Raw genomic sequence first — 25,668 nt, forward strand, 5'->3', positions numbered from 1 at the left:
ATGAATAATTCAAAAATATGACTTAAATGATTCATAACACCAACTCATATGACTTCAAGGATTGGCAACATGAGACCATTGCTCTACACTGATAGATTATAACTTTATTCAAAAACACATGTACAATATTCAGTCGGAAACAGATTTATCTTAATGACAGTACTGACTTTAAGCTGACATAGACTAGGCTAATGTTTGTGTTTATGTTAGGACAGTTTTAAAGTTACAGAGAAACAGAAACCTAACTAATGTCAGGAGGGTTTCATGTGTGAGTTACAGCTGCTATGGTTAAAGGAAGGGGGATTGCTATTAGTGATTTGCGCTTTATTCTAGATACATGGCAGGAAAGGGGATCTAATCCAATTTGGTTGCTGAAGTCTTGCCAGGAGATGAACTCATTCTGTCCTCCATATCTCTCTTCCTCTGCTTCTTGGCTGACAGACAGATCCACAGAAAGATAAAGAAACCTTGACACAGAGACAGCATGAATTGAATTGTAATCTTGTCAAAGATAAAATGAACAAACAAACTTAAGGTGTAAAACATTTTTAACAGAGACAGACACGACAACAGACCTTGTGTGGAGTTGAGGATGCAGAAAAGATAGAGGATGGGGTAGTTGACGTATCCTGAACCCAGGAAGGCCAGGCCCCAGGTGGTCCCCATCAAGCAGGTAAGACCTAATATGGTGAGGCCACTCCTGCAGGACTCCCTGAACCTCTGTGGGTCTCCCCAAGTCTTTCCCTCAGCCTTGTCTCCAAGCTTTGAGTTGCTCCTGGATACTTGTTTCATCTTACAGATGCTAGAGGCCACTGTCATCAATATGCCAGTGTTGAAGATGAATATAAGGGTGAAATACACCAAGTTCAGGGAGTAGAAGAAGGACTCATCTGTGATCCAGCAGCTGTGAAACCCAAGGGACAGTCAGAATACAGTTTGACAACATGGAAGAAAAAGAATCTCCACATATACAGGATAAATAAATAAAAAGAATAGAATAGAAGCACCATCTTATTTTTAAAGTTACAATCCTTAAGATTTTTATGAAATGAAACTCTGGGTCAATGTATTTACATTCCTAATTACCTCTCTATTTAATAGTTCTCACTGTTAGTGGCAGAGTCCGCCATTCCTGGCCGGATTCAGTTTGCTTTCACTCATATGTTTATATTTTTCGTTGCAGTAAAACTTGATGTTACAGCCAGTGATTACAGGTGTTGTCAAATTAACCAAGATTATGATTTTATCCCAGTGTATCTTATATGTATATTTATTTGTAAGTATGTATATATGAGTGTATGCATATACTGCATGTAGTTTGTATTTATGTGTATGTACGTATGTGGGTATGTACGTATATTTGTATTTATAAATGTATGTATGTTTGTATGTATATATGTATGTATATACGTACATACGTATATTTGTATTTATAAATGTTTTTATGTATCTATATATGTATGTATGTATGTGTACTGAGATGTTGAGATGTCATATGCAGAATAATATTGTGTACAAATCATGTATATAAAGTACAAGAACAATTTTGTGCTTCAGCTATATGAAAACAGCAAAACCCTATAATACAAATATGATGATATGAACGATGATCATGTATGAAGGATATAAATGCAATACTTCCCATGCTCTGTGATTGTATGTAATCAGATTGTGAATTTTAAAAAAAGGCTGTGGATTCATGGTGCTAAAATTGATTATTTCTGACGTCCAGCCAAAAACACGACAGCAGAAAATAATCCATGTATTAAACACAGTCAGGATTTGCTTACATGGCGCTAGTTTGGTTGGCATCGGCCATGGCCAGTTGTGTAACTCCATAAAATTGTTTGAAGTCCTTCATTCCCAAAGAGACTGCCACAATTACACCAGGGATCCCTGAGAATCACATGTAAAGACACACACACACACACACACACACACACACACACACACACACACACACACACACACACAGCATGTTACTTAGGAATAAGGAATCACATCAAGATATTTATAGTTGCACTACAATGGAGTTTGAAAGCAGAATCAAAAAAAAAAAAAAATTGGTAGTAGTCATCAGGTTTTTGGGGATATTTACCAGAACCAAAGTGTTGAGTACCTTTGAAACATGTTAAACAATCATATATGAAGGATATCGTCCAGCTAGCCTCTAGGTCAGTGTCTTTTAGTGACAGCTCAGTGGGTTTCGTCATAAAAGGCTTCCTTTATTAGTCATTCTGAAAAACGGAACATGTTCTTGGGGATTCCTGTCCTTACACTAAGTTTAACTGCTGTTCATGTTATTCATCACACAAAACACCAGCACGTATCAAATACAATAGATGCTCTTCCAGCACTCACCCCATCCAGCCAGAGAGAGCTTGACCAGGTAGTGTTTGTAGTAGGTGTTAAACACCTTTATCAGCAGTAGATAGAGGTGAAGTGCCTCTATAGCCATCCAGGTGAAACAGCAGAGCAAGGAGTAATGCATAAGAGCTGCGATAAACACACACACCCAGTCTGGCTTCACCGTCGCCCCCCACTCTGTCAGTAGGAAGGCTGTATTGAGCAGTAACAGGGCCCCGCTCAGAGATACATGAATAGAGATGGAGTAATCCATTTTGTGGTTTCTGCGGGAGGGAAAGAATGAAAACAGCGCATATGACAAGTGTACAGGCACAGGGGAAATCAGTGTTTTATGATAATCAGACAGGTTATGTTTGGTGCTTCATGTAATGATGTAATCTGCCTCTGCATAGACAACACTGAGACTACCAGCAGTATTAGTAATGTTTCATTGGGCCTGATGTCAGTGCCATTTCTTGGACATCAGCTATCAGCTGGTTGGATAAAAAGAGCTTAGAATACATGTATACATACCGACTGAAGACATACATCACAAGGGACAAAGCAGTGAAGAAGGCAGACAGGCCACAGCCTATGTAACTGATGTACGACAGTATTTTCCAGTGGATTCCTGCAATTGGTTCTCTGATCTACAGAAAAGATTGAATAGTGGTTACTATCTGCAGTTTACAGATTCAATTTAACCAGCATCTAGAAACAAGTCAGAGTGATTTCTCATACTGGGTCAATACCAGTACTGCTCCAGTACAGAATAAAGATGATCAAAGATGACATGATAATCTGCTGTGTTTATGTCTTGTATGAAAGATGCCAAATGAATAAGCCTTGACTCATTAGTTAATATTTCATCAGGAACAAGTCAGTCAAATCAAGTGTGTCTCCTTACCAGTAGGACAGCAAATGGCGTTGAATGGTTACAGTTGCAAATAATGTCAGTCTGATTATTATTGGTCATGTTGATAGTCTCACATCCATCTGTTTTCCACTCTGTTATTTGGGAATGAAAGAGGAACATTATAATGTAGGTAACGTAATCAGGCCTAATTCTGCTAATTCTCTTGTTGCCAGTTCTGTAGATCAACAAGGTAGACAAAAGGCATATCATTAAACTATATACAGTCGTACACAAAACTTTTCATGTGAAAAAAGGAATTATGTGAAAATGATTTTTTTAACATCTAGTGCAACATTGACACATGAAAATAAAAACTCTACCTTATGTCATTAAAAGCTCTCTTGTCATGCAAATTAAAATGTTCTCTTCCCATACAGAAATATAATATATGGTATATATTCCCCCTATATTACCTATAAGGCATGATTGTAACATACATGCATCCGTGGATATTTGGAGATATAAGTTTATAACATATATCAAATGCCAATAAAATAAAATGTGTATATGTACATGTATGAAAAATGTCTATATATTGCATTTTTAACATTGTAACACTTTCTATTAAACACCCAAAATAGAGGTAAATGAGCGTATTATGGGACCTTTATCATATAACTGAGATTATTTTGCTGGAATAGTACAAGTGATAAACATACTCACATACATGTAAGCTAAAACTAATAAACACCTACCTATTCGATCATGTTGTTCATCAAGGTAGTGACACTGAAGCCATGAGTCATTCTGTAAAACAACAAACATTTGGAGCTACACTGAAGAATACAGTACGCTGCCCAGCCAAAGAAGAAGTCAAAGAAGCTTAACTTATCTAAGGTGGTGTAATGAAATACAAAAAACCCCAGTGGCACAACATTGTGATTAAATTCAGTGAAATCAATTCTATTCATTCCCTTGAAAAACGAAAGCATTCAGTGCCAAAATGTTCTGTTTATGATGAATCACAACCCAGATTCCAAAAAAGTGACACTGGGACACTGTGCAAAAGGTAAATGAAAACAGAATGCAATCGTTTGCGAACAAGCTGTGTTTACCAACAATGGTTTCACAAAGTGTTCCAGCGCGCATGTAGTAATATCCTTTATACAATCACTTGTTTCACAAAGTGGTACCTTGTGCCTTTCAGGATGCCCCTTTTATCCTGTGGAATGTTCCAAACAGGTGTTTTTGGAGCATTCCACAACTTTCCCAGTCTTTTGTTGCCATTGTCTCAACTTGTTTGAAATGTGCTGCTGCCATCAAATAAAAAAATGAAATAAAAATGTATTTACAAGAATCAATGACATTGATGAGGTTACATTAAAAAATATATTTATATAGTATATGTCAAAAATGATCAGAAAATTAGAACATTCTGTTTTGTTTATATTTTAGACAGCGTCCCATCATGATAACGCCATCAAAAGGAAAATATGTCCTCTTTAAAGAATATCAATAAATACATAGTGCTTTAAATTTGATCGACATTGACGGGGAGTTTGATGAACTGGAGAACTGAAATTGCACAGAGTACCACTGAGGTGAAACTGACTTTAAACCAAGTTAACCAATGACCAACTCTCTAAATGCTGCTTCAGCAATGCCTGCCATTTGCTATACATCATAAAATGGTTGACAACATTAAGGCATGCATATAGACTTACATCGATGCTTGTGTGTGGAAGAATTCTGAAGGTCATCTTGATTGGGTTCCTAAGATTATGGAGACGTTCCCCCAGTATCTCTATCCTGATACACATTGATGAGATAACTCCCGGTTTAAACTAATGAGGAGACAGTTTCAGTGCAGACATTAAACAAACAAAAAAAAACACAGAGCACTATAAAATAGATATCCATATACTAAAAACATACACATGCTAAATGTAAATGTAAATTACAGATTGTATCACGACAGTATCAATGTGGATTGGAGTAATTACGATAAAGGATATACTTGGAACTGGCTGTGACCAAACATGTAGCTGACCAAACCAATAATGCTCTTCTCCTTCAGGGCCTCCACAGGCAACGAAATGTTAGGGATCATTGACGTGTTCTGAGGCAGCAGCTAACAGTGGGAATAAGAAGATGTCAAACTAAGGAAGTCTGTGGTTTGCAATTAAAGGGTAGCTCCACCAATTTTACACATTAAAGTTTGTTTACAGGTCTTTGGGAGTACTACTGCATATGTGAAGAAAGTAGTATAAATTTTCTTGTGGCTCCAGAGGAAGCTGCATGTAATCTGATAAATTGTCTACAGTGATGACACTCAGTGGCTAAGGTGCGTTGTGGGTAATGTAGGTGCCAGGTTCTGAAAAAGAATTATAAGGTGGTATCTCTGGTCCTACTATATTGATTTTCATCAAATGTTTTTAAACTGTCCACAATGAGTCCAACAGTGTTATGGGAGTGCAATGTTAGACCAGTGGACTGCTTTTAAAACCTGGTGCCTAAACTACGTACAAAGAAACCGCTGAGTGACATCACTGAAGGCAATTTATCAGATTACATGAGTTTTCCTCTGCAGCCACAAATAGCTTTGTATTACTATTTTCACATTTGCAGAAGTACTCCCCAAGATCTATAAACACACTTTAATGTGTAAAATTGGTGGGGCTACCCTTTAAAACAAAATTGATTGAGCACAGCCAAAAGTTATATCAGCACCATTTATCATTCAACAAAGCTCGTGTACCTGTGGAGCTTCCATTGATATTGTGGAGTTGTGGTCAGCCTTACTGACATTGACCACATTCAGAGACAAGGTCTTCAGGTCGTAGTGTTTGGAGCCTCCAGCCTCAAGCTGGGTTGTTCCCATGATGTTATGGATTATCTGCCTTTCCACCCTACACAGAGACAATGGGAATGAATGAATTTGGAGTTGAAATGTTAATTTCTCTTCACCATTTTATCATCATCATGGCTTGACAATTTACATAGGTTATAGGTTACATATTTAGAGAGATATTTTCAGAATTTCTTTTAACAGTTTCCTCTTTAGGTCTGTCACTTTCACACTGGTTGCTTTCCATTCTGTTAATTATGCTTCTTCCCGTCTTTCAACTCCTTACCCAGAAACTGATCAAGGTTGGCCATTATAAAGAATGCTTTTAAATGGAGGAAAGAGGATAGAAGATGCTCATGTTCTTATAATAAAAAACATATTTCAGTTTTCTATTATTCATATTTCTATCAGTTACATTCTATGACACTGATGTCACAGTACATCAGTGTTGTATGTCAGGTGCCCACAAGTGGGCTGTGAGAGTACTGCAGGTTGGGAGGTAATTAACAATAAATAAATAGAACGTTTTTAATTTTCAGTGTTGTTAATAAATTGGAAATCACCATAACATACATATGATTACTTTTTAAAATGTCAATAACTAATAAAACAAGGGAGTTAAATTACATGTTATTCTTCATTTATCTGATCATTTTTATCTGGTGCTGTCTGTTTTGACATGTAGACCATCTACCGACCTTAACCTGCACGACTGGGTGGCATTGTAGGTTACACAATTATAACAGGAGGGCAGCATTATTTGACCGGGGGACAGACTTCAACACATTATCGGAGCATATGTTGCTTATGTTGCATCAATGATGGGGAGTTGTAGCTGCATGTGTTCAAAGATATACTAATTTACAAAGTGTTACGTGTATGTGTATGAATTCTCACTGCACTTGCATTGCTTTAGGCCAACGTTCACAAAGAATTGTTCCGTGTATGGCACAAAAAATAGGAAAAATACTAAGTCTTGTGTGTTGGTCAGAGTTGTGATTTAAAGTTTGGGCCCCCAAAGAAGATACTAAATTGGTCATGTTTTTGACCTCTGATATCTGACGGCAGGCATAGAAACCAATAGTGAGAAATGTATCTTTTTGTCCATCCTCTATTCATCCTCTAGGAACCATGAATGTGTGTAGCAATTTTTTTGGTGTTGTTGAGATTGAGACCGACAGACCAACATTGCCGTGCTGCTTGCATAACTAAAGACGGTTTTACAGAAAACAGTATGAACTAATAAATATATTAGCAAACAGAGGAGCACCTGCAACAGGTCTGACACTTACTTGATAAAGTATTTCTTGGCTTCATAGCTGCTACTGAAGAGCTGTGAACATGAATCCCGTACGGAGTGGAGATACATCATATCCTTTTGATAAGAGCTCTCATGGTCCAGTACAGTAATCAGTGGTAAAATAGTACGTGCCTTGCAATGGTATAGAGTGCAAATTCCGCTATCTGAAAAGTGAGAGAGGAATCAAACTTGAGCTACAGACATAAAGTAAAACCGCCCTGTTTTTTGGAGATAGTAGTTGTGGATGGATATTGTTCAGAATCTTAACAAAAGCATTCATGTCTGACCCCGTTGGTGTTAATGTGTGATTCCCTCTGTACGGGACTGTACTGCAGTTTCTGAGACCTGTATGGACAGAGTCAATGGTCTATTTGAGGTACACTTACTTTCAGTAAAGCTGTAGACGTTCTTGTCAAGATGCTCATCCACATGAACCTCTAAGTTAACAGATGATCCATTGAACGTGTTGTTGAACTCAACACAGTGAAAGAAACATTGACGTTCTCCCTCCAAACAATTGACATTACCAGGTATGCGATCTTCGATGTTAGCAACCGTCATGTCAACATGAATTGCACTATTCAAAATGTTGAGATGAACTGAAGACAGAAACAGAAGGAAAAGGTACAAATGCAATTTACTGTATCTGACATGTCTTCAGTCACAGTCTTAAATCTTGGTTTACTAGATGTTATATTTTAAAGAAAATTTTGAATTCCAAGTTCTCATTAAAAATCTAGTCTGAGTTGATTTAGTTTTTTCTGAGTTTGAGTTGCACTTTGTAGTTTTGGGGAAGAAATTTGAATTAGAAGAGAAAGATCTTCATTGGCTGATTTTTTTCTGCCTAAACAAACTAAGAAAACAAACTCTTTGTTTTCATGACTGGATAAACAAACTGACCTTAAAGGACAACACAATATCATACTGTTTTACTTTGTTTATATGTGGCGGACCCTGCCACCTTTTTAGCTTCAAACAGTGTTCTGGGACCTTATTTTCCTCTGAGAACAGCTTGTTATTCACTTATGGAAAAATACATATCTGAGTTTGTATTAGTTCCTCATTAATATTGTAATTATTAAAATTCTGAGTTTGAATTTCTTCTCCAAAAAGACATAGTGTCCCTTTTAATAATAGTTCAATAGACATTTTATGGTAAAAAAAAAACTAGAATTCCAAGCAGGAAAAACAATTTTAGCATTTTCAGATTTTTAGATTCAGACACAGACTAAAGTACATGAACAGCAAGCTAAATTACTTTAATAAAGGTTAAACATACTCCGAGAGAGAAGCTAATTTAATTCTAACTTTTGTCAGTCAGTCTATTATAATGCATTGATTTAAATACAGATGGATGGTTTAAATAGTATTTTCACAAGAACCTAATCTCATTATTCATTCTTACATGCAGAATGTTATACATCACTCTCAGATGTCATTCAATCCTGTGTAAGCTTCTTTATTTCAACATAAAGATCACAAGAAATTCAGCTGCAAATGTTCTCATGGAAAATCTAGTCTATTCTTTATTTTTTTAAATTCTTTTTTAGGTAATGTGTGAGGAGATTTACTGGTCTCTCGGCTTAAGAGGAATTACAATACTTTTGTCACTGTTACTGAGTAAAGATACAGGCTCTTCTTTTTTCCTTTCATCTCCATCTAACCAGTTCTCAGCCAGTTCTGTTGTGTGCTGTTTTACTGCTGTTATGACTGACGTAGGCTAGTTAGATAATAGTTGGATTTTTATTTTCAGGTACATTGTTCCTTGTAGTTTGGGATTGGTAAAAATGTATATCACAATTAGCTACAAATAAATAGAAAAAAAATACTTGTCGCACGTTGGTCAGCCAGTGTTTCTTGGAGCAGCAGGAACAGCAGTAAGGGGACCATTGTATTTCCACTGATCATGTGACTGATGAAATAAATAACAGAAGAAATGAAGCTAATTTTGGTGCAGATATATGCAGTTTATCTCAGTCTTAAGTCACCTGATAACAATAAAACAAATATTACTGTTCAGTTTCCAAAGACAGAAAAAGGTATGCAAGCACTTCATTTTCTTGTATTTTGAAAAACAAACAAACAAAAAAAACACCGCAAGATTTGAAATATTCAAAGGTCACAAAACTCCCAGTAGTCCAGCCCACTCCCAAATAACATAGACGGAAATGGGCTAAATTCTCTGAATGGTAAAACAAAATATAAAACAAGCAAAACTCAGACATACTTGCTATGGATTTAGTCCATATCACTTGACCAAATAGAGGAAAATATGTGATACAGCTCCAACTAAAGGAACATTTTAAATCCATGACCAAGATTTCTTCCAAATCTATATCAATAAAACTAATTAAAATGTCAACTTTGAAATTATTAACAATTACTCAGTCATAAATTCCACAATACGATCACAGTAATACCCAGTGTACACCCAAATATAAAAAAGATTTACAAACATTTACACTGACACTCAGTGAACATAGAGTTGTTCCCTCTTACCTCTGAAGTGAACCGGATGAAACAGACCACTGAGCTGTGCTGGTTGTGTTATTTCATGATTGGGAACTCCAAGTAAAATACAATAGTGCTTGTGTTTGATGTGTTGGAGGTATTTGTTTTATGCAAATATTAGTTTTTTATCACTGAAACAAAATGAGTGCAGGTACTGTAAGTTTGTTAATGTTTACAAGAGAAGAACTGATGTCACAGTCAAAACTCCACTGTAACAGCAAGTCAGGTCCATTAACAGAGATGTGATATATTCTACAATAACATCATGGTTTGGAAAAACACAGAAGATGGTAGTTTCATGCTGTTTGTATTCGGTATATTAACTTTGGTGAATTAATAATGATTAAAAAACTGCACTGCAAATATTCAAATACATACATACACACACAGGGATTGTGAAAAATATAAGAAAAAAATATATAAGCTATAGCTACATGATGAAAATGTTCAGAATCAGTATTTCAAATGCACAGAATGGGTGAAGTTGAAGAGCTGCTAGGTACACAAGATAGGCAAACCCCTCACCACAATTTTTGTACCAGTACACCAGCATGTGCTCATACCCCCCAACACACACACACACACACACACACATACACAAAAGACAAAAAGTCTTGGTATGTTGGCTTCCGGTTCAGCTGTTGGTGCTGTGTGTTACACCGCTTGTCTCAGCTGATTTACCAATCTTTCTCAGAGACATCACAAACCACAGGAAGATGAAGAAACCTGACAGAGACGGCAAAGTGTTAGAGAGCGAACAAACAGGCGGACAGGATCATGCAGATCATGCAAATGCTTCTGATAAACTATTTGACTGTGTCCCTTCACTGCTTATCACTATACAAATATTCAGGCCAATGTCCACTGCACAGATATATACAGATAAGTATGTATTTTAATTACCGTTTAATATTGACAAGGGTCTCTTTGTCTTTAGTATTCTTTTCGCTTGACAATTTCGTGATTTTGTCAGTTTGCAACGTAAATAAAATTCCTCGACCTGTCATAAAACCCAGAGACTTCGGCCATTTATTGTGATATATGATACAGCTATACAAATTAGTGTTTCCATTCCATATTCACAGTGGGAGATTGCCAAGATGGCCTGTATGGTCTGGCTTGGACAATGCATTACAGTTACTGCTCTTAACCAAGTTAGATCGGGCATACACATGTAAAGACTTGCTATGTTAAGCTTTCTGTATAAAAGTTACACACTGTTGTGTCCCATCCTGACCAGACCCTGAAAAAATGTCAAACCAGGTGGATCAACTTTGCTTTTACAACAACTAATTTCATATTTGACTCATACAGTATAACCCTTTCTGTCATGTTTAAAGTAATATCACCACATGCAGGATAGAACTGAACATGTGGAGGGAGGCTGTGCAGACCTTGCAGTGAGTTCAGGATGCAGAAGGGATAGAGGCCCGCAGTGGTCAGGTGGCCGAAGGAGAAGAAGACAAGGCCCCAGGGTATGCCAAGCAGAATGGTGATTCCTAGCAGGGTACAGATCTCTCGCTTGGCTCTGTCATGGATCTGCTGTCCAAACTGTAAAATATAGTGTACAATGACACATTAGCACGTAATACTACTGACGATCACAAACCAGACCATGACATGTCTAGTCTTGAAAACACCTCCTGAGTGAAAGCAGAGTTATCTTCTTCATTTGATTAAAATTAGCCCAATTACTCCCACTGTCAGATGGGTCACGAATACAATAAGAAAGAAGGAAAATCCTTAAACAGCAGGTCACATCACTCAAACAGGATTAAATAGTTCATTTGTTTGGATTAAAACTATGACAATTTACAGCAGCAGAACATGTATGTGGGATTGACTCAAGATCAACTACAGTGTGTGTGTTCATGTTAATAGAGGAACATGTTGCCCATTAAATGGAGCAGAAAGAACTTTTTAGAACGATCAATTAATTTCAGGTTGTTTTCACTGGGAATGTTGATAGCGAGAAGCATATGACATGTCAGCAGACTCATCCTTTAAAGATCCTTTGTAAAGACAAGAAGAGCCAGCCGCAAAGAATGCAGGTTCACTCTCACCTCTTTGCTGTGGCGGAGGCTCAAAACTCGTTGGACCATCACCCCCAGCATGATCACGTTAAAGAGGAACACCAAGCTGAACACTCCCACTGTAGTCACCATCTTCACCGTGTTGTTACGTATATAACATCTATAAAGAGAGGGAGAATAGATGTAATCTCACACTGCAAAATATCTTGGTGAGTGGGCAGTAATTGCCAAGTGACATACTAGAATTTGTTTTTAATTACCAGTCACTTACCACAATAATTTTCAGCAAATGTATTTAAAATAATCCCAACATTATTTAATATTATGATTTGCTATTTTCCAATAAGCAGTTAATAAATAGCTGTTTTTTGTAAAAAAACAACAACAAACAAACCCAAAAACAAAACATTACATACATTTCCAGGAAGCTATTTTTTGCTTAACTCCTGCTGATCATGCCATTTTACTTTCGAACTGGTTGGAAGTTGCGCTTGCAGACACTCCTTCAGTTTAGTGTCCTGCTGAGGACAGAAACTAGGTGGAAATTAAAATGGCATGATCAGCCGAACTTTAGCAGAATCCAGATGGAAGTTTCCTGGAAATCTATTTTTAAAAGTACCAGTTATTTATTAAATGTTTATTGGAAATAGCAGAATATTTCCATTGAGTAATATTGGTGTAATCTTCAAAACATTCTGAGGTAATTATTCTGGTCATTTTAAAGAAAATTCAAATATGTTGCTTGGTAATTACCACCTACTTATCATGAAATGTCAAGACCTGTGAAATACAGTGTTGTTAATGTTAATTGTGTCATGTTAATTCAGGTGAAAAAAGCTTCTGCTATATACAGTAAAAATATTCAAATTCCAAAAACCCCAATGCGCATGCAAAGCACTTATAAATACAAGTTAATTATTAGTCTGGATTGCACATGCTTGCAAATTTTGTTCCTGCTTCTCCCGTACATTGCAGTGTTGTTCGAGTTAGATGAGTCCAGAGGAACGCTTCCATATGTGTCACTGTCTGTGATGACCACCAGGGATACAATGACTGCAGGGACACCTGAAACAAAAGGATTAAGAGAGGGATTAATCTTTTAACTTAAGGTTTCAATCACTCCAAAGTTTGTTGACTGATGCCTCCGTCTCACAGGTCCCTGTGCTTGGCGGCTCTACTCACCCCATCCCACCAGGCTGATCTTGAGCAGGTATCTCCTGACATAGATGTTAAAGACTCTGATTAAGAGAAGATAGAGGTGGAACCCCTCCAGAGCCATCCAGCTGAAAGTGGCCAGCAGGGAAAAATGAAGAGTAAGGGCCATGTACAGGCAGAGCCCTGTGGAGGACAGCGCTGCCACTGTGTGACTAGGGAGGAAGTGCACGTTGAGGAGGATCAGGGCAATGGCGAGGTTGATGTGGACCTTCATGGAGACGTCTGCCCTGATTGTTCTGTCAAACAGAGAAGAATTGATCTGTGGTAAGTGTTTGATTATGTGCTGATTTCATTGTCATACCATGGTTGTGATAAAATTTGGTCATATTAAGTGGAGGAATAAAGGAAGGATGAGAGAAAGAAAAAAGGAAGGAAGGAGAGACAAAATGTGATTAACAGAAAAGAAGGGAGAGCACACTGTATTCACAGGGTATGGTAAGAAACAGGAAACAAATTAAGAAAGCACAGCCAGAAGTCGAACAAAGGAGGATAAAGAGAACTGCAGAAGTGATGGGAACAAGGAGAGAAGGGTGCTGCTGTACCTGAAAATATGTCAGAGGAAAGGACAAATAAGGAGGAATGAAGGACAATGAAAAATGAGAGGAGAGTCATGTGCCAGGGAAGAATAAATTACTTATTCGTGATGAAGAGCAGAATCGTGAGGACCAAGGCAAAAAGAGAAATACTGCAGCCAATCAGAGTGATGAATGTCAGAATCTGCTGGTCTTTATCGCTGATATTAGCAGACACCTGTGGAGAAAGTACAAATGTGCAGAAAATGTTGTATTTATACTTTATTTTATTTATTTGATCGTTACTGGAGAATCAGACTTAAATCAGATTTACATACAAAACACACCAGTAAGACAAGTTTATAACTTAAGATGCGGAGTTAACCACTGGAATGGATATAATGTAAATTAGATTAGCTCCACTTTCTCTAGCTTCGGTATAGAGACCTTATGTTAATTAATCAGTATGTTAATGCATCAGTAATAATAATCTAATAATAAATAGACTTATAACACCTGTGTGAATGATATAATGTAATACATTCAGAATACGAGGATAGTTTGCTGATAATATAAATACTGATAACTTCATGTGTATATTTTATATGCAGTATTGAAAGTTTTACTAGTCATTAGGAGTAGAATTTGATTTTTTTTCTTTTTTTTTTTCTTTTTTTACTTTTGTGACATTTAGTGGTCGCAACCAGTAGGTGATTTGTTCATTTTTAACAGGGGGGATGGCTCAATGGGAGCACCACCCTGCCACCCATTGTTGACGCCTTAACCATATCTGTGACATTTCTAATTCTACAATTCCATTTTATCCAGTTATCTTCCTTCTCTCCCTACTACAATTGTCTTTTTATAACTGTATTAAAGTAATGAGTAAGTACACCTTTAAATTGTATGCAGTGGACTGAGTTTTTTCAGGGTCCAGGTATGAAAGTATAATCCGTTTTTCTGTAAAAACCAAAAAACGAATAAACGGAAACAGCGACCCTTTTTCCTTTTATCGTTTTGAATCAAAAACGGTAAAACGGTTTTTGCTGTCAGCATCAAAAAACGAGAAAACCAAAACCAAATAACGGCCGAAATTTCGTTTTTGCAAATTCATTTTTTTCGTTTTTCGTTTCTTTTTTTAATGAATATGACGGCGAATATGACGGCGGACAGACCGGAAGCGGAAGTGAAGTGTAAAACCGTCAATATAATAGTTTAGCGTGCTGGCGCTAACTTCTTAGCGTATATTATAGACTACCATCCTCTTTCTACACCATATGGTTCACATTTATTTTACTTCTGTGAAACTATAACAGCTGGTTGTTTGGAAGAACGTGTTAGGCCTATAATTATAATTTTAGCCTAGTGTGTGAATGCACTTTGTGGAAAAACTTTACTATTAGCTAGGCTTTACATTCCCTGCCTAAATTAAGAACATCTATCAAGTCACCCACAGTCAAGACTAGGTGTCCTGACCGTGCAGGTCTGCAGCCAGACTGTCTTGAATGATTTTGAAAATGAGAACTTATGACTTAAGTGCAGTTGTTTAGCCACAGGGTGGCACAGTTTTTACATGAACAGTAGACCTCAGGGCTACCACGGCGGATGATGGCCAACACAGCCATGCGGCTCAACAAAAACCAAATCCCCGGACAGACCCAACTGGTGTCACGGCGGTGATGAGCTGCGCCTGTGATCACTTCATTTCAGTCGGGAGGAGCAGGTTGATTTAATGGAGAGCTGTGAGGAATAGCCTACAAAAAAGTGATCACAGCCAAATATGACAATGAGGCAAGCTTTTAATTTCTGACAGCTGAGCATTGCTCATTAACATTCGCCCATTTAAACAAAATAAACGATAGCAACAGCTGTCTGTTTTCTTCCTTTTGTCTAACCTTGCTGCCGCGACACATGATCAGTTCCATGATAGCCTCCTGGAAGGGGCGTGGCTGTTGGTTTACAGCATTGTCGAATAAACTGCATAAAATTATAATTATAGGCCTAACACGTTCTTCCAAACAACCAGCTGTTATAGTTTCACAGAAGTAAAATAAATGTGAACCATATGGTGTAGAAAGAGGATGGTAGTCTATAATATACGCTAAGAAGTTAGCGCCAGCACGCTAAACTATTATTTTGACGGTTTTACACTTCACTTCCGCTTCCGGTCTGTCCGCCGTCATATTCGCCGTCATTCATAAAAAAAAGAAACGAAAAACGAAAAACTGAATTTGCAAAAACCAAATTTAGGCCGTTTTTTGGTTTTGGTTTTTTTGTTTTTGATTCAAAACGAAAAAAGGAAAAAGGGGCGCTGTTTCCGTTTATTCGTTTTTTGGTTTTGACAGAAAAACGGATTATAGCCTACTTTCATACCCGGACCATTCACGCAGGGTTTTCTCATGTTTCTCACATTACACTACAAGCAGGGTCATTTTAAGTTACATGACCCCTTGGAATTTTTTACCATCTAAATTCCTTGAAGGACACACATTGAACATTGTGCAAAATAGTAGGCCTACAGCCCTCCCGATTTATCTGTAGGCCGATTTTATCAGCCAATATTAGCCTATCACAGATATATCAGTATCGGTGTATATAGTCTCATATGCACCGATATGAAAACCTTATATTTAAAAACTATAATGCAGAAAAACATGCTTGGGCTAATTTAAAATTGGTGTAATAACATAGTTTGTCCAGCAGAGTGCGTTTCAACGGTGGATAAAACAGCTGGTGTCAGGAAATGTAACGGCCACCCTACTAATGGTTAAACTATAAACCAGCACAAAAATGACAATTATCAAAATAACATAAGCCACCATGTTCTGAACAGGCACACTAAAAACACTTAGAAAAAGTAACATTTTAGTTTAAGAACAAGCAAACTTGTTGTGCTTCTCCTCTACAGAGAGACGCGCTGGGAATCCACCGGAAGCTGCTCTATGACATCGCGTCTGCTACAGGTTTTGTTCCGCCCCCCGCAGGGTATCATACCATGAATGTATGAAGAGAACCCAGTGGGAATGTTTCAGATTCTGTTACTAGGGGATGAAGAGTGATGGCAGGCTAACAAGGGGGATGCTTTTTGGTCGGCCTAATTTTGCTAACAAGGGGGACGACATCCCCCCTCATCCCCCCTCAAATCGCCTACTGGTCGCAACAAGAGTGAAACTACGGTACACATTAATGCAAAATTCCATGAAGCAATGCAGAGTATCCAGTTTCATAACAATGACGTTTCAGTGAGGCATACTTTTAATGTAAGAGAAGCAGAGTTGGCAATTTTAAAACTGATTTTTATTCTTCCATTTTTTTGGTAACTAAATTCATCTAGTCACACTAGTAGTTTGCTGTTTATATTCCTTACATTCCATTACACTGCAGAGATTTTACCTTGTCACAGTAGAAAAAACACAGTTGGAAATGATAACAACAATAATGGTTATATTTAATTTAGCTACAGAGCACTGAGGTGCAGAAGGGCTCGCTTTGGGAAGAGTCTGATCCCCTCAGCTATAACTGCCCTAAATAATAGGCCTTGCTGAACAGACCCAAGTGTGGTTTTGTAGTTGTTGTTTTTTTTTACAGTGTTACAATTGTTGTATGTACTGTTTTTGTATATTGTCTGTTGTATGTACTGTATGTCTGATGAGTGTTGTGAAAAAGAATTTCCCCTTAAGATAATAAAGTCAAGTCCAAGTAGCTGCTCCAGTGTCATGGTCCTGGTTGAGGATGCTGGTTAATTGCCACAATGTCAGGGACACTTGAATAGATTGGACCCATTATTAATCTTGTTATTAACACCTATGCTTTTCCTACTGTGAAGTCAGAATGTCTGCCGTGAAAAAGACCTTTTGCAGAATATTTGTACTGTATTTTATGATATAAATATCCCATTTTATTTTTTAGACATTTTTTAATGGATTGCAGATTCAGTTTCATATGCACTTCTACTGAAAAAGCAGTCATGATAAACTGGTTGCTTTGTTGTGATTCTCTCTCTATAGCTCTGCTTTATGGTGACAAAAGGCCAAGCTTACCATGAGCACACCGAAGTATGTGAGGTGGTCACAGGAGCAGGTGATGTGACTCTGACCAGGTTTCCACAGGGTTTCGCAGCCATAATTGCTATATTCTGGCAAGTCAAACAAACAGATCATTATACAAATGATTATGTTACATTTGCACAACATGATCATGTGGTTGATCATGTGTGAAAGCATAGAGAATCTAATTTATCTTCTTCATAACAAAAACATATGATTGTTATTGATTGTGACGGATGTGATGCACTTACTCTTCGTTGAAAAATTAAAGAACACACACATGGGTTCTCTGGCCTCCTGTGAAACAAGAATATATCAGGTTTACATTATATTGTTTATGTGTATATATTATATATACAGCTCTGGACAAAATGAAGAGACCACTGCAAAATTATCAGTTTCTCTGATGTTGCTATTCATAGGTATGTGTTTGAGTGAAATGAACAGTTTTGTTTTATTCTATCAACTACTGACAAAATTTCTCCTAAATTCCAAATAACAATATTGTCATTTAGAGCATTTATTTGCAGAAAATGACAAATGGTCAAAATAACAAAAAAGATGCGGTGTTTTCAGACCTCAAATAAAGAAAAGAAAACAAGTTCATATTCATTTATAAACAACACAATACTAATGTTTTAACTTAGGAAGAGTTCAGAAATCAATATTTGGTGGAATAATTGATTGTTAATCACAGCTTTCATGCGTCTTGGCATGCTCTCCACCAGGTGTTTACATTGCTGTTGGGTGACTTTATGCTCTCCTGGCGCAAAAATTCAAGCAGCTCAGTTTTGTCTGATGGCTTGTGACCATCCATCTTCCTCTTGATCACATTCCAGAGGTTTTCAATGGGGTTCAGGTCTGGACATTGGGCTAGCCATGACAGGGTCTTGATCTGGTGGTCCTTCATCCACACCTTGATTGACTTAGCTGTGTGGCATGGAGCATTGTCCTGCTGTAAAAAACAATCCTCGGAGTTGGGGAACATTGTCAGAGCAGAAGGAAACAAGTTTTCTTCCAGGATAACCTCGTACGTGGCTTGATTTATGCGTCCTTTGCAAACACGAATCTGCCCGATTCCAGCCTTGCTGAAGCTGAAGCACTCCCAGATCATCACCGATCCTCCACCAAATTTCACAGTGGGTGCGAGACACTGTGGCTTGTAGACCTCTCCAGTTCTCTGTCTAACCATTAGACTACCAGGTGTTGGGCAAAGCTGAAAATTGGACTCATCAGAGAAGATGACCTTACTCCAGTCCGCTATGGTCCAATCCTTATGGTCTTCTGCAAACCTCAGCCTGGCTCTTCTTTGCTTCTCATTGATGAAGGGCTTATTTCTAGCTTTACATGACATGAGCTCTGCCCAAGGAGCCTGTTTCCAACCGTTCTCGACGTGCACTTCACCCCAGCTGCCATTTGCCATTCTTTTTGTAGGTCACTTGATGTCATCGTACGGGTGCTGAGTGACATTCGAATGAGTTGATGGTCATCCCAGTCAATGGAGAGTTCACCGTCTGCCAGTCTGTAGCTTTGTTGTCCCCAATGTCTGCTGCTTGACCTTGTTCTTATGAACCGCCGTCTTAGAAATTTTAAGGATGGAAGCAACCTTATGCTCACTGTATCCCTCTGCCAGTAAAGACAGAATTGAACCCTTCTTTTCCTCACTCAACACTTTTCTTTTCAACTCTTTTGGCATGGTCAATAGTTATTTTTTGATTCCAATTACTTTGAGGTACTAGTAGCACTGTTTTTGCCATCCAGCTGGTCCTATTACAAGAGGATAGTGATGACCACAGCAGTGGTTTTTATACTTTTCCTCGTTAAATAAGATTTGGGTACAGGTGATCACCTAATCAGTACCTCATTAAGTAGAATGAGGCATGCTTGTGGAATTCAACAGACACTGGAATGGAATGGCTGTCATACATGTAGAGATGCTGATTTCAGAAAAATTTGCAGTGGTCTCTTAATTTTTTCAGAGCTGTATGTTACAGAAGTAAGTGGTGAATGTCGTTACATTTCTGTTCAGAGTGAGATTCATGGAGATGATGACCCGCTCCTGTAGTCCGGACACTTTCTTGCCCCGCACACTCAGGCCGATCAGTCTGCTCTCATATATTTCACCTGGGGCTTCCCATATGGTCTACAGTACAACACACAATCAGTAAGTTTGACAGTTTATCCAAGACAGTTACAAACCATGATTGGATGACAGTCATTTACATTTTTTTAGAAATGTTGTGACCTCACTGCCCTTCACTGGTACTTCTCTCAACTAGAATGCAATTACATTTTGGATGTTACTGCAACCACAATACTGAAGACCAAAAGACCAACTCTTCTTAGTTTCAAAAAGTTCACTGGAAGCAACATGTCTTGCACCATTTGAGGATGTTGACGTATTTAGTCAGAAATTGACATATCTTCCTCTTTTGTGATAGATTTCCGCCTGTGTCATTGTGGAACAGTTACTAACCTTGAAGGGTGTGGTGTTATAACAGCCAATAAAATGGCTGACCACAGTTTGAGTCACCAGCAGAAATTTTTAAGAACACCTGGGGATATTTCCTCCCTTTTTCAAGTGGAGGCATCCATCTCCATCCATGATTGTGGCGACCAAAACAGGTATATTAAGCCAAACTGTGATGTTTTCCTAACTCTGACCAACTGGATTTTGTGCCTAAACCTAAGCAGAGCATCTGAGGCAAATTTGTGAATTTGGGCTATACAAATAAAATTTGATTTGATTTGATTTGAAGCACAGCGTTGTGATGCTGTGAGAAATAGCATATTCAACCTAAAAAGACATAAAGTTACAACAGTAAGAAGCGTTCAGCTTTAACTTTGTCAGTGGTTTAGCAGAAACATACAAAGTTAACATTTGTCCTGGTGATTGGGCTGCTTGAAATTAATAAAGCTATGCCAATTTATCTCACCTAACTTTTGTCCTTCTGTGGTTAAAAAGAGAATCTGGTGTCGAGTTGGAGATGAAACATTGTGTCATTCCAAGACCAATTAGCTTGTACGTATTAAGTAAGTTGGCCCTTTACAGACCTGGTATTAACATGAGTTCTGAGTGATCCGGTCCATCACTTCACACCTGGTATTTGAAAGTGTCTCAAGTGACCACTCCTGATCAGATCTCACTTATAAAGTTTCTCCTTGTGAATTTTTTAAAGGATGATAAAGTAGCCTATATTGGATGCTGTTTCAAGTATTTATAAATTTGACATGAACATTTATTTGCCTTTATGAAAGACATCTTCTTTCATAAAGGCTTGTACAGCGTTGCCATTAGAAAACAATGCTTTTAACAAAGAAAGAAACAACTTAAAGGTGGGGAAGGTGATTCTGGAGAGAGATAACTGATTATCAAGTCTCATTCCCAGGTTGTCAAATATTGACGCTTTGGGTCTGAAATTCTAACCCAAAGTGTTGGTACTTGACGATGAGACTCATCAATTAACTTTCTTTCACCACAATCATTTTCCCTACCTTTGATTATTGCATTTAATGCTGAATTTACAAGGAGGCATGAATAATTTTAAATTTGCCACAGCCGTTTCCCAAAGTTTTTCAAGTTTCTCCTAACCCAAACAACCTCAAAATAATGCACTTTATTCAGGGGGTCTGGGGATATTGTGCTAACTAGTTCACTGGTTAGATCAGGATGGTTAGATTGCATTTCAGTGAACCAAATGACAGAACCAGACAGTTTGTTACCCATTATGCCTGTTGTTGTGACTTCTTCTTGTTTCACGGAGGATGTCATTTGAGTTGGTGATTCATCAATGTGACCATGGACACGTGTCCATACACACTAAAAGAATGTGCTCACATGCATTTCAAACCACCTCCAAATTTGGTGTTAGCGATTGGATCTAAAATGCGTCTTGGGAGCGCTCACTCATGTACTGAGATCTGTCCACTTGTGATCAGATAACTCAAGATAGATTTGCAACATTTCACAGTGTTCCTCTTTTCAATAACCGAGCCCCAACCTTGTTCACTCTTCTATGAGGCACACCAACTCCATTTATAAGATCATGCAGGCAGTAGAGAAAAGCTCATTCTGGCAACAAAATGATTCCTTCAGGTGCTGTAGATAGATTTTTCCTTTAACCACAAATGACAAAGTGTGTGAGCTTAAAATGGAACTTCAACTACTGTATTTTGTTCAGTTCCAAAAATGTGTTTAACACATATACACAACAAGTAAAGGACTTTTATATATAAAAATACACTTTTACTGCTACTACTGCTAATTTTGATAACACTTTAGTCGCTAGATTGATTTGATTTACAGTGTTATTTAACACAAGAGTCTTGGCAGCATTAACATACAGGAAATCCTGTTTATCTAAATGGTCTTGCTGTAATATAAGTGTGAAAACAATGGTGAACATGTTAGTTTCAACTGTTGCAAAATAATGGGCCCCCACACGTGTGACATAAGCTGCATGGCAGTCATTTGTTTTTACACGTTTGAATTGTATTTCCTGTATCCTAGTCAGAGGCATATCTACAACATTTTGAAAGTCAGAAGAACATTTTTTGTATCTCTGTAAACAAGCTAATGAATAAAAATGTTTCATAGAAGTATTGAAGTCATAGTGAATAGAAAACTTACTGAAAAACATGCAAAAGAATGTTTCTCTGATTTAAGTTTATAATATACACTAATTTCAACTAAATCTTTTAGATTATTTACTTTAAAAACAACATAAAAAGTGTAGTCTCTGACCCCGTTTGCTTCAGGCCAGGTGAGCATGCAGAACACAATAGTGTTGTCTGATCCGACATCCAACTCTGTCGGCAGTTGAACTCTCACTTTGCTGTTGGTGACAGGCCTGTCTGACCTTGCCTACATCAAACGCACAGAGGCAAAAAACAGGAAGAGGATTTAAAAACCTGTAACAGAAAAATGCAACTCTCACAGCTACATTTGTGTCAAATCACACTGTATAATATATATCATTCTTGTCAGTTGCACCACAGCCTAATTTTTACACAAACACCTCATGTGGAATGGATTGCATGTAGGCAGTGCTACACATGTAGGCCTAGACTAAGAGCCAACAAACATTTGACCTGATTGGGAATGTACTTAACCACAGTGGTGCATTGAGCTAAATGCTAATATCAGCATGCAAACATGCTCACAAAGACAATGCTTAACAGGCTGTTAAGCAGGTAAAACCAACCACCATCATTGTTAACATGCTAGGGTGCAAACATTTTCTTATTAGAACTAACACAAAGTACAGCTGAGGCTGATGTGAATGTGTAATGCAGGTGTTTGCAGGACAAACTCAATTTTTTTTCTCCTGATGGTCGTGCTAGAGGCAAAGCTAGGAGATCAACAAAGTCATTGGGATGCACCCTTTGGGAAGCATGCATGACTGTAGCAAATTTCCGTTGTTGAGGTAAGTGACATATTTGTCCTGCTGATGGCACCACAGGACATGTCAGGGGATCACCAAAGTCATGAGGGTACATGGTCTGCTCACCATGAATGTCCGTACAAAAGTGTCATGTGAAAAGTCATGTGTTCATGCCAACACATCCAGTAATAATCAATAAATGGGCAGTTTGGACCAAAGTACAAAGCGTGCATTGCAGACATTACCATGGCTTAAGTTATGCTGATAGTAACTTTTTTTTTTTTTTTAAATCAACCAGGAAGTTAAAAATGTAATTCTGATTTTGACTTTTAATGAATCCTTACCTCTTCCTCATTTGCGTTAATTTCAAGGCCTTTGAAGGGACCTTTGGGTCTGTGCAGGGCGGTCACTAAGCGGCCGATGGATATGTACATAGCCTCATTCACCTCTGTTTCCTCTAGCATTTGTTCTAGGCACTCTATGGCTCTAGTGAAAAAAAACCAATAACATTATAAGCAATAAGCTTAAACACTGGACCTTTAAATCTGATTTTTTTTTAAAAATTACTCATTAACAAACACACACAAAACAGATCCTTACAGAGACAATAGGATCTTAACATTTGTCAAATTGGATGCAGAATTAAGTAAGGGTTTACTCAATAGTGTTGTGGCCGATTCCGTTTTCCAAAATGCTGTTTATATCTTCCATACAAAGTCTAGTATCCAAAATCTCTGTAGGGTAAAAGAATGATTTATTGATATTCGAGATGTACATTAAATGTGTATATCCAAATAAAATACTAATAAAGATAAATAAATTAATTAAAATGTCTCACCCGCTTGTGTTTGCGTTTTACGACAGACTGAATTTGGACCCTGACAGGTGATGTTATGAAACACCAAATACAGCACCAGCCAACAGAGGAGCCACCACGTCATCCTGTTAAGTGATGAGCATTAATTTAGAATAAACACCTGTCTCGGCTTTACTAACAGACATACGTCATTAAAAATGTATGGCAGAGAAATAGAAGTAAAATCTGACTTTGAGATTGAAATAAAAGTTGGTCAAGTATTTGTGCCCTTTATTCACATAGGGAAGTACAAACAGAATCACTTAACCACATTTATTGATCTTAACTCGGTCAACAACTGCAGCAACAAGTCATAGCCATAGTCTTAGTTAAAAAACCCAATAGATATCCCTCAGGCCTCATATCAGCATCAGTGTAGATAGGTAAATACGATGACTCTGACCTTAAGAGGATCAAAACACAGCCTACCTTTTCACGGTGCCGAGTCCCTGTCAAAATTATGTCTTATGAGAGTACACTGCAGTGCAGCTGATATGACAGAGCAACTGCAAGTGAGGAAACCTGCTGAAATCAAATAGGTTCACAGGAAGTTAAGGAAAACACATGTAAATGACATTCTGAGAAAAGAGGAAGCAGCAACGTACTGATCTCTAAAAATGCCTTCCTTATCTCTTGCATTTATAACCACTGCATCTGTATTGAATATTGGATCAGATTATATTCAAAACTTGACACTACACACATGTTCCATTTAGAAGCTAGTTTATCCTGAACTTCACAGCAGTACAGCATTGGTTAAAGGGTAAAACTTTAAACAACCTTTCAAATTACCCCTTCCTAGTTTTTCACTGTGCAGGATAACTGCAGGTGCCACTGTCAAAAACAAACAAACAGTTGCATTGTGGGTAATAGGCATACAACAGGAGTGCAATGCTAGACCAGTGGACGGACTGGACTTTTTCAATTAACCTGTTTTTAACTAATTTTTATCTTATGTGTCTTTTTTTTTTTTAACCTTTGCTGCAAGTACTTGTACTTATATGTGGTTGTAGGAATGTGTGTTATTATTGTGTTGGGTATGTCTGTGGTATGTAGGGATGTGTGGATCGTTGTATTGCTGCTCCTGCACTTTTGATGTCCTTCCGCAACAAAGTTCCTAATGGAATAATAAAGTACTTTTGATTTGATTTGATTTGATTGGTGGAGTTACCCTATACTGCACATCACTTAGCTTATGGTTGCATATCACAAGTGCCACCAGCAGAGGGGAGTAGCACATCAAAGAATCAATGAAAGACTGTGTCGAGAATTAAACATGTACATTTAATCCTCCTGTTTGTATATGTTGTGATTTGTTTTCCCATTATAACAAGAATTCAAGTTGAAAACAAAGCCTGGAGGAGTCAGTAATTGTACAAATGTATTAGTGTAACTGGAAAAAAATGTGAATTATGTTCCCCCTGATAATTTGATAAACACATTTTCAATTTCATTTTCTATCTATATAAAAACCTAGACTTTATTGCAAGTAATGCAGTTCTTACTTTTTATCTACCTATTATGAAATTCAATGGAGCAAATAAAAAAACTATCTTATAAGTAAAAGTGGCATTGTATAATTAAAATTGACATGAAATACAAGTGTTGGGGAAATCACATTCAGGAAATAAAAGCAGACTTTCGAAAAAGGCAATTTTTAAAAAAAAATAGTAAGTGCTATAAAACTCATAGTTTGAAGAACATTTAAATGAATGATAACATTATTATTCAACATAATGTATTCATTTGATTATTTATTTC

The 25,668-nt window shown here is 37.5% G+C and overlaps 2 protein-coding genes across 3 annotated transcripts; both read right to left on the reverse strand.

The window, feature by feature from the left end:
* Positions 1–128: 128 nt before the first annotated feature.
* On the reverse strand, positions 129–4,069 carry LOC311254369 (adhesion G-protein coupled receptor G2-like). The gene is made up of 7 exons (XM_084348095.1): positions 3,958–4,069; positions 3,254–3,354; positions 2,881–2,996; positions 2,362–2,630; positions 1,791–1,896; positions 576–904; positions 129–467 (listed from the first exon to the last, which is right to left on the reverse strand). The coding sequence occupies exons 1-7, from the start codon at positions 4,025–4,027 to the stop codon at positions 355–357; spliced, it is 1,104 nt and encodes a 367-aa protein (XP_084204221.1). The 5' UTR covers positions 4,028–4,069; the 3' UTR covers positions 129–354.
* A 5,116-nt stretch (positions 4,070–9,185) lies between these two features.
* LOC311256900 (adhesion G-protein coupled receptor G1-like) lies at positions 9,186–24,396 on the reverse strand. 2 transcript variants are annotated; one of them, XR_014622533.1, is made up of 15 exons: positions 24,337–24,396; positions 23,890–23,993; positions 23,710–23,785; positions 23,396–23,537; positions 22,412–22,531; positions 19,685–19,810; positions 17,919–17,964; positions 17,662–17,756; positions 13,744–13,859; positions 13,077–13,345; positions 12,863–12,959; positions 11,925–12,054; positions 11,256–11,412; positions 9,850–10,587; positions 9,186–9,262 (listed from the first exon to the last, which is right to left on the reverse strand). XR_014622533.1 is itself a non-coding variant. In XM_084352313.1 (14 exons), the coding sequence occupies exons 2-14, from the start codon at positions 23,990–23,992 to the stop codon at positions 10,496–10,498; spliced, it is 1,569 nt and encodes a 522-aa protein (XP_084208439.1). In that variant the 5' UTR covers position 23,993; positions 24,337–24,396; the 3' UTR covers positions 9,294–10,495. The 2 variants fall into 2 exon arrangements, 1 of the variants encoding a protein (XP_084208439.1); XM_084352313.1 differs by lacking the exon at positions 9,186–9,262 and having other exon boundaries at positions 9,294–10,587.
* Between the last annotated feature and the right edge of the window lie 1,272 nt (positions 24,397–25,668).

The sequence above is a fragment of the Pagrus pagrus genome (genome assembly GCF_965226575.1).
Source record: "Pagrus pagrus genome assembly, chromosome: 1".
Lineage (NCBI taxonomy): Eukaryota > Metazoa > Chordata > Actinopteri > Spariformes > Sparidae > Pagrus > Pagrus pagrus.

Bases quoted from the DNA above. Each gene is read 5' to 3' on its own strand.
- LOC311256900 (XM_084352313.1), bottom strand. From the start codon at position 23,992: ATGACGTGGTGGCTCCTCTGTTGGCTGGTGCTGTATTTGGTGTTTCAT. The intron at 22,532-23,395 runs GTAAGGATTCAT...CGTTTGATGTAG, and splicing joins TTAACGCAAATGAGGAAGAG to GCAAGGTCAGACAGGCCTGT. The intron at 13,346-13,743 runs GTAATTTATTCT...TCTGTTTGACAG, and splicing joins CTGCTCTTCATCACGAATAA to AACAATCAGGGCAGACGTCT.
- LOC311254369 (XM_084348095.1), bottom strand. From the start codon at position 4,027: ATGTTTGTTGTTTTACAGAATGACTCATGGCTTCAGTGTCACTACCTT. The intron at 2,631-2,880 runs GTATGTATACAT...TCCCTCCCGCAG, and splicing joins GTGATGTATGTCTTCAGTCG to AAACCACAAAATGGATTACT. The intron at 1,897-2,361 runs GTGAGTGCTGGA...TGTGATTCTCAG, and splicing joins GCTCTCTCTGGCTGGATGGG to GGATCCCTGGTGTAATTGTG.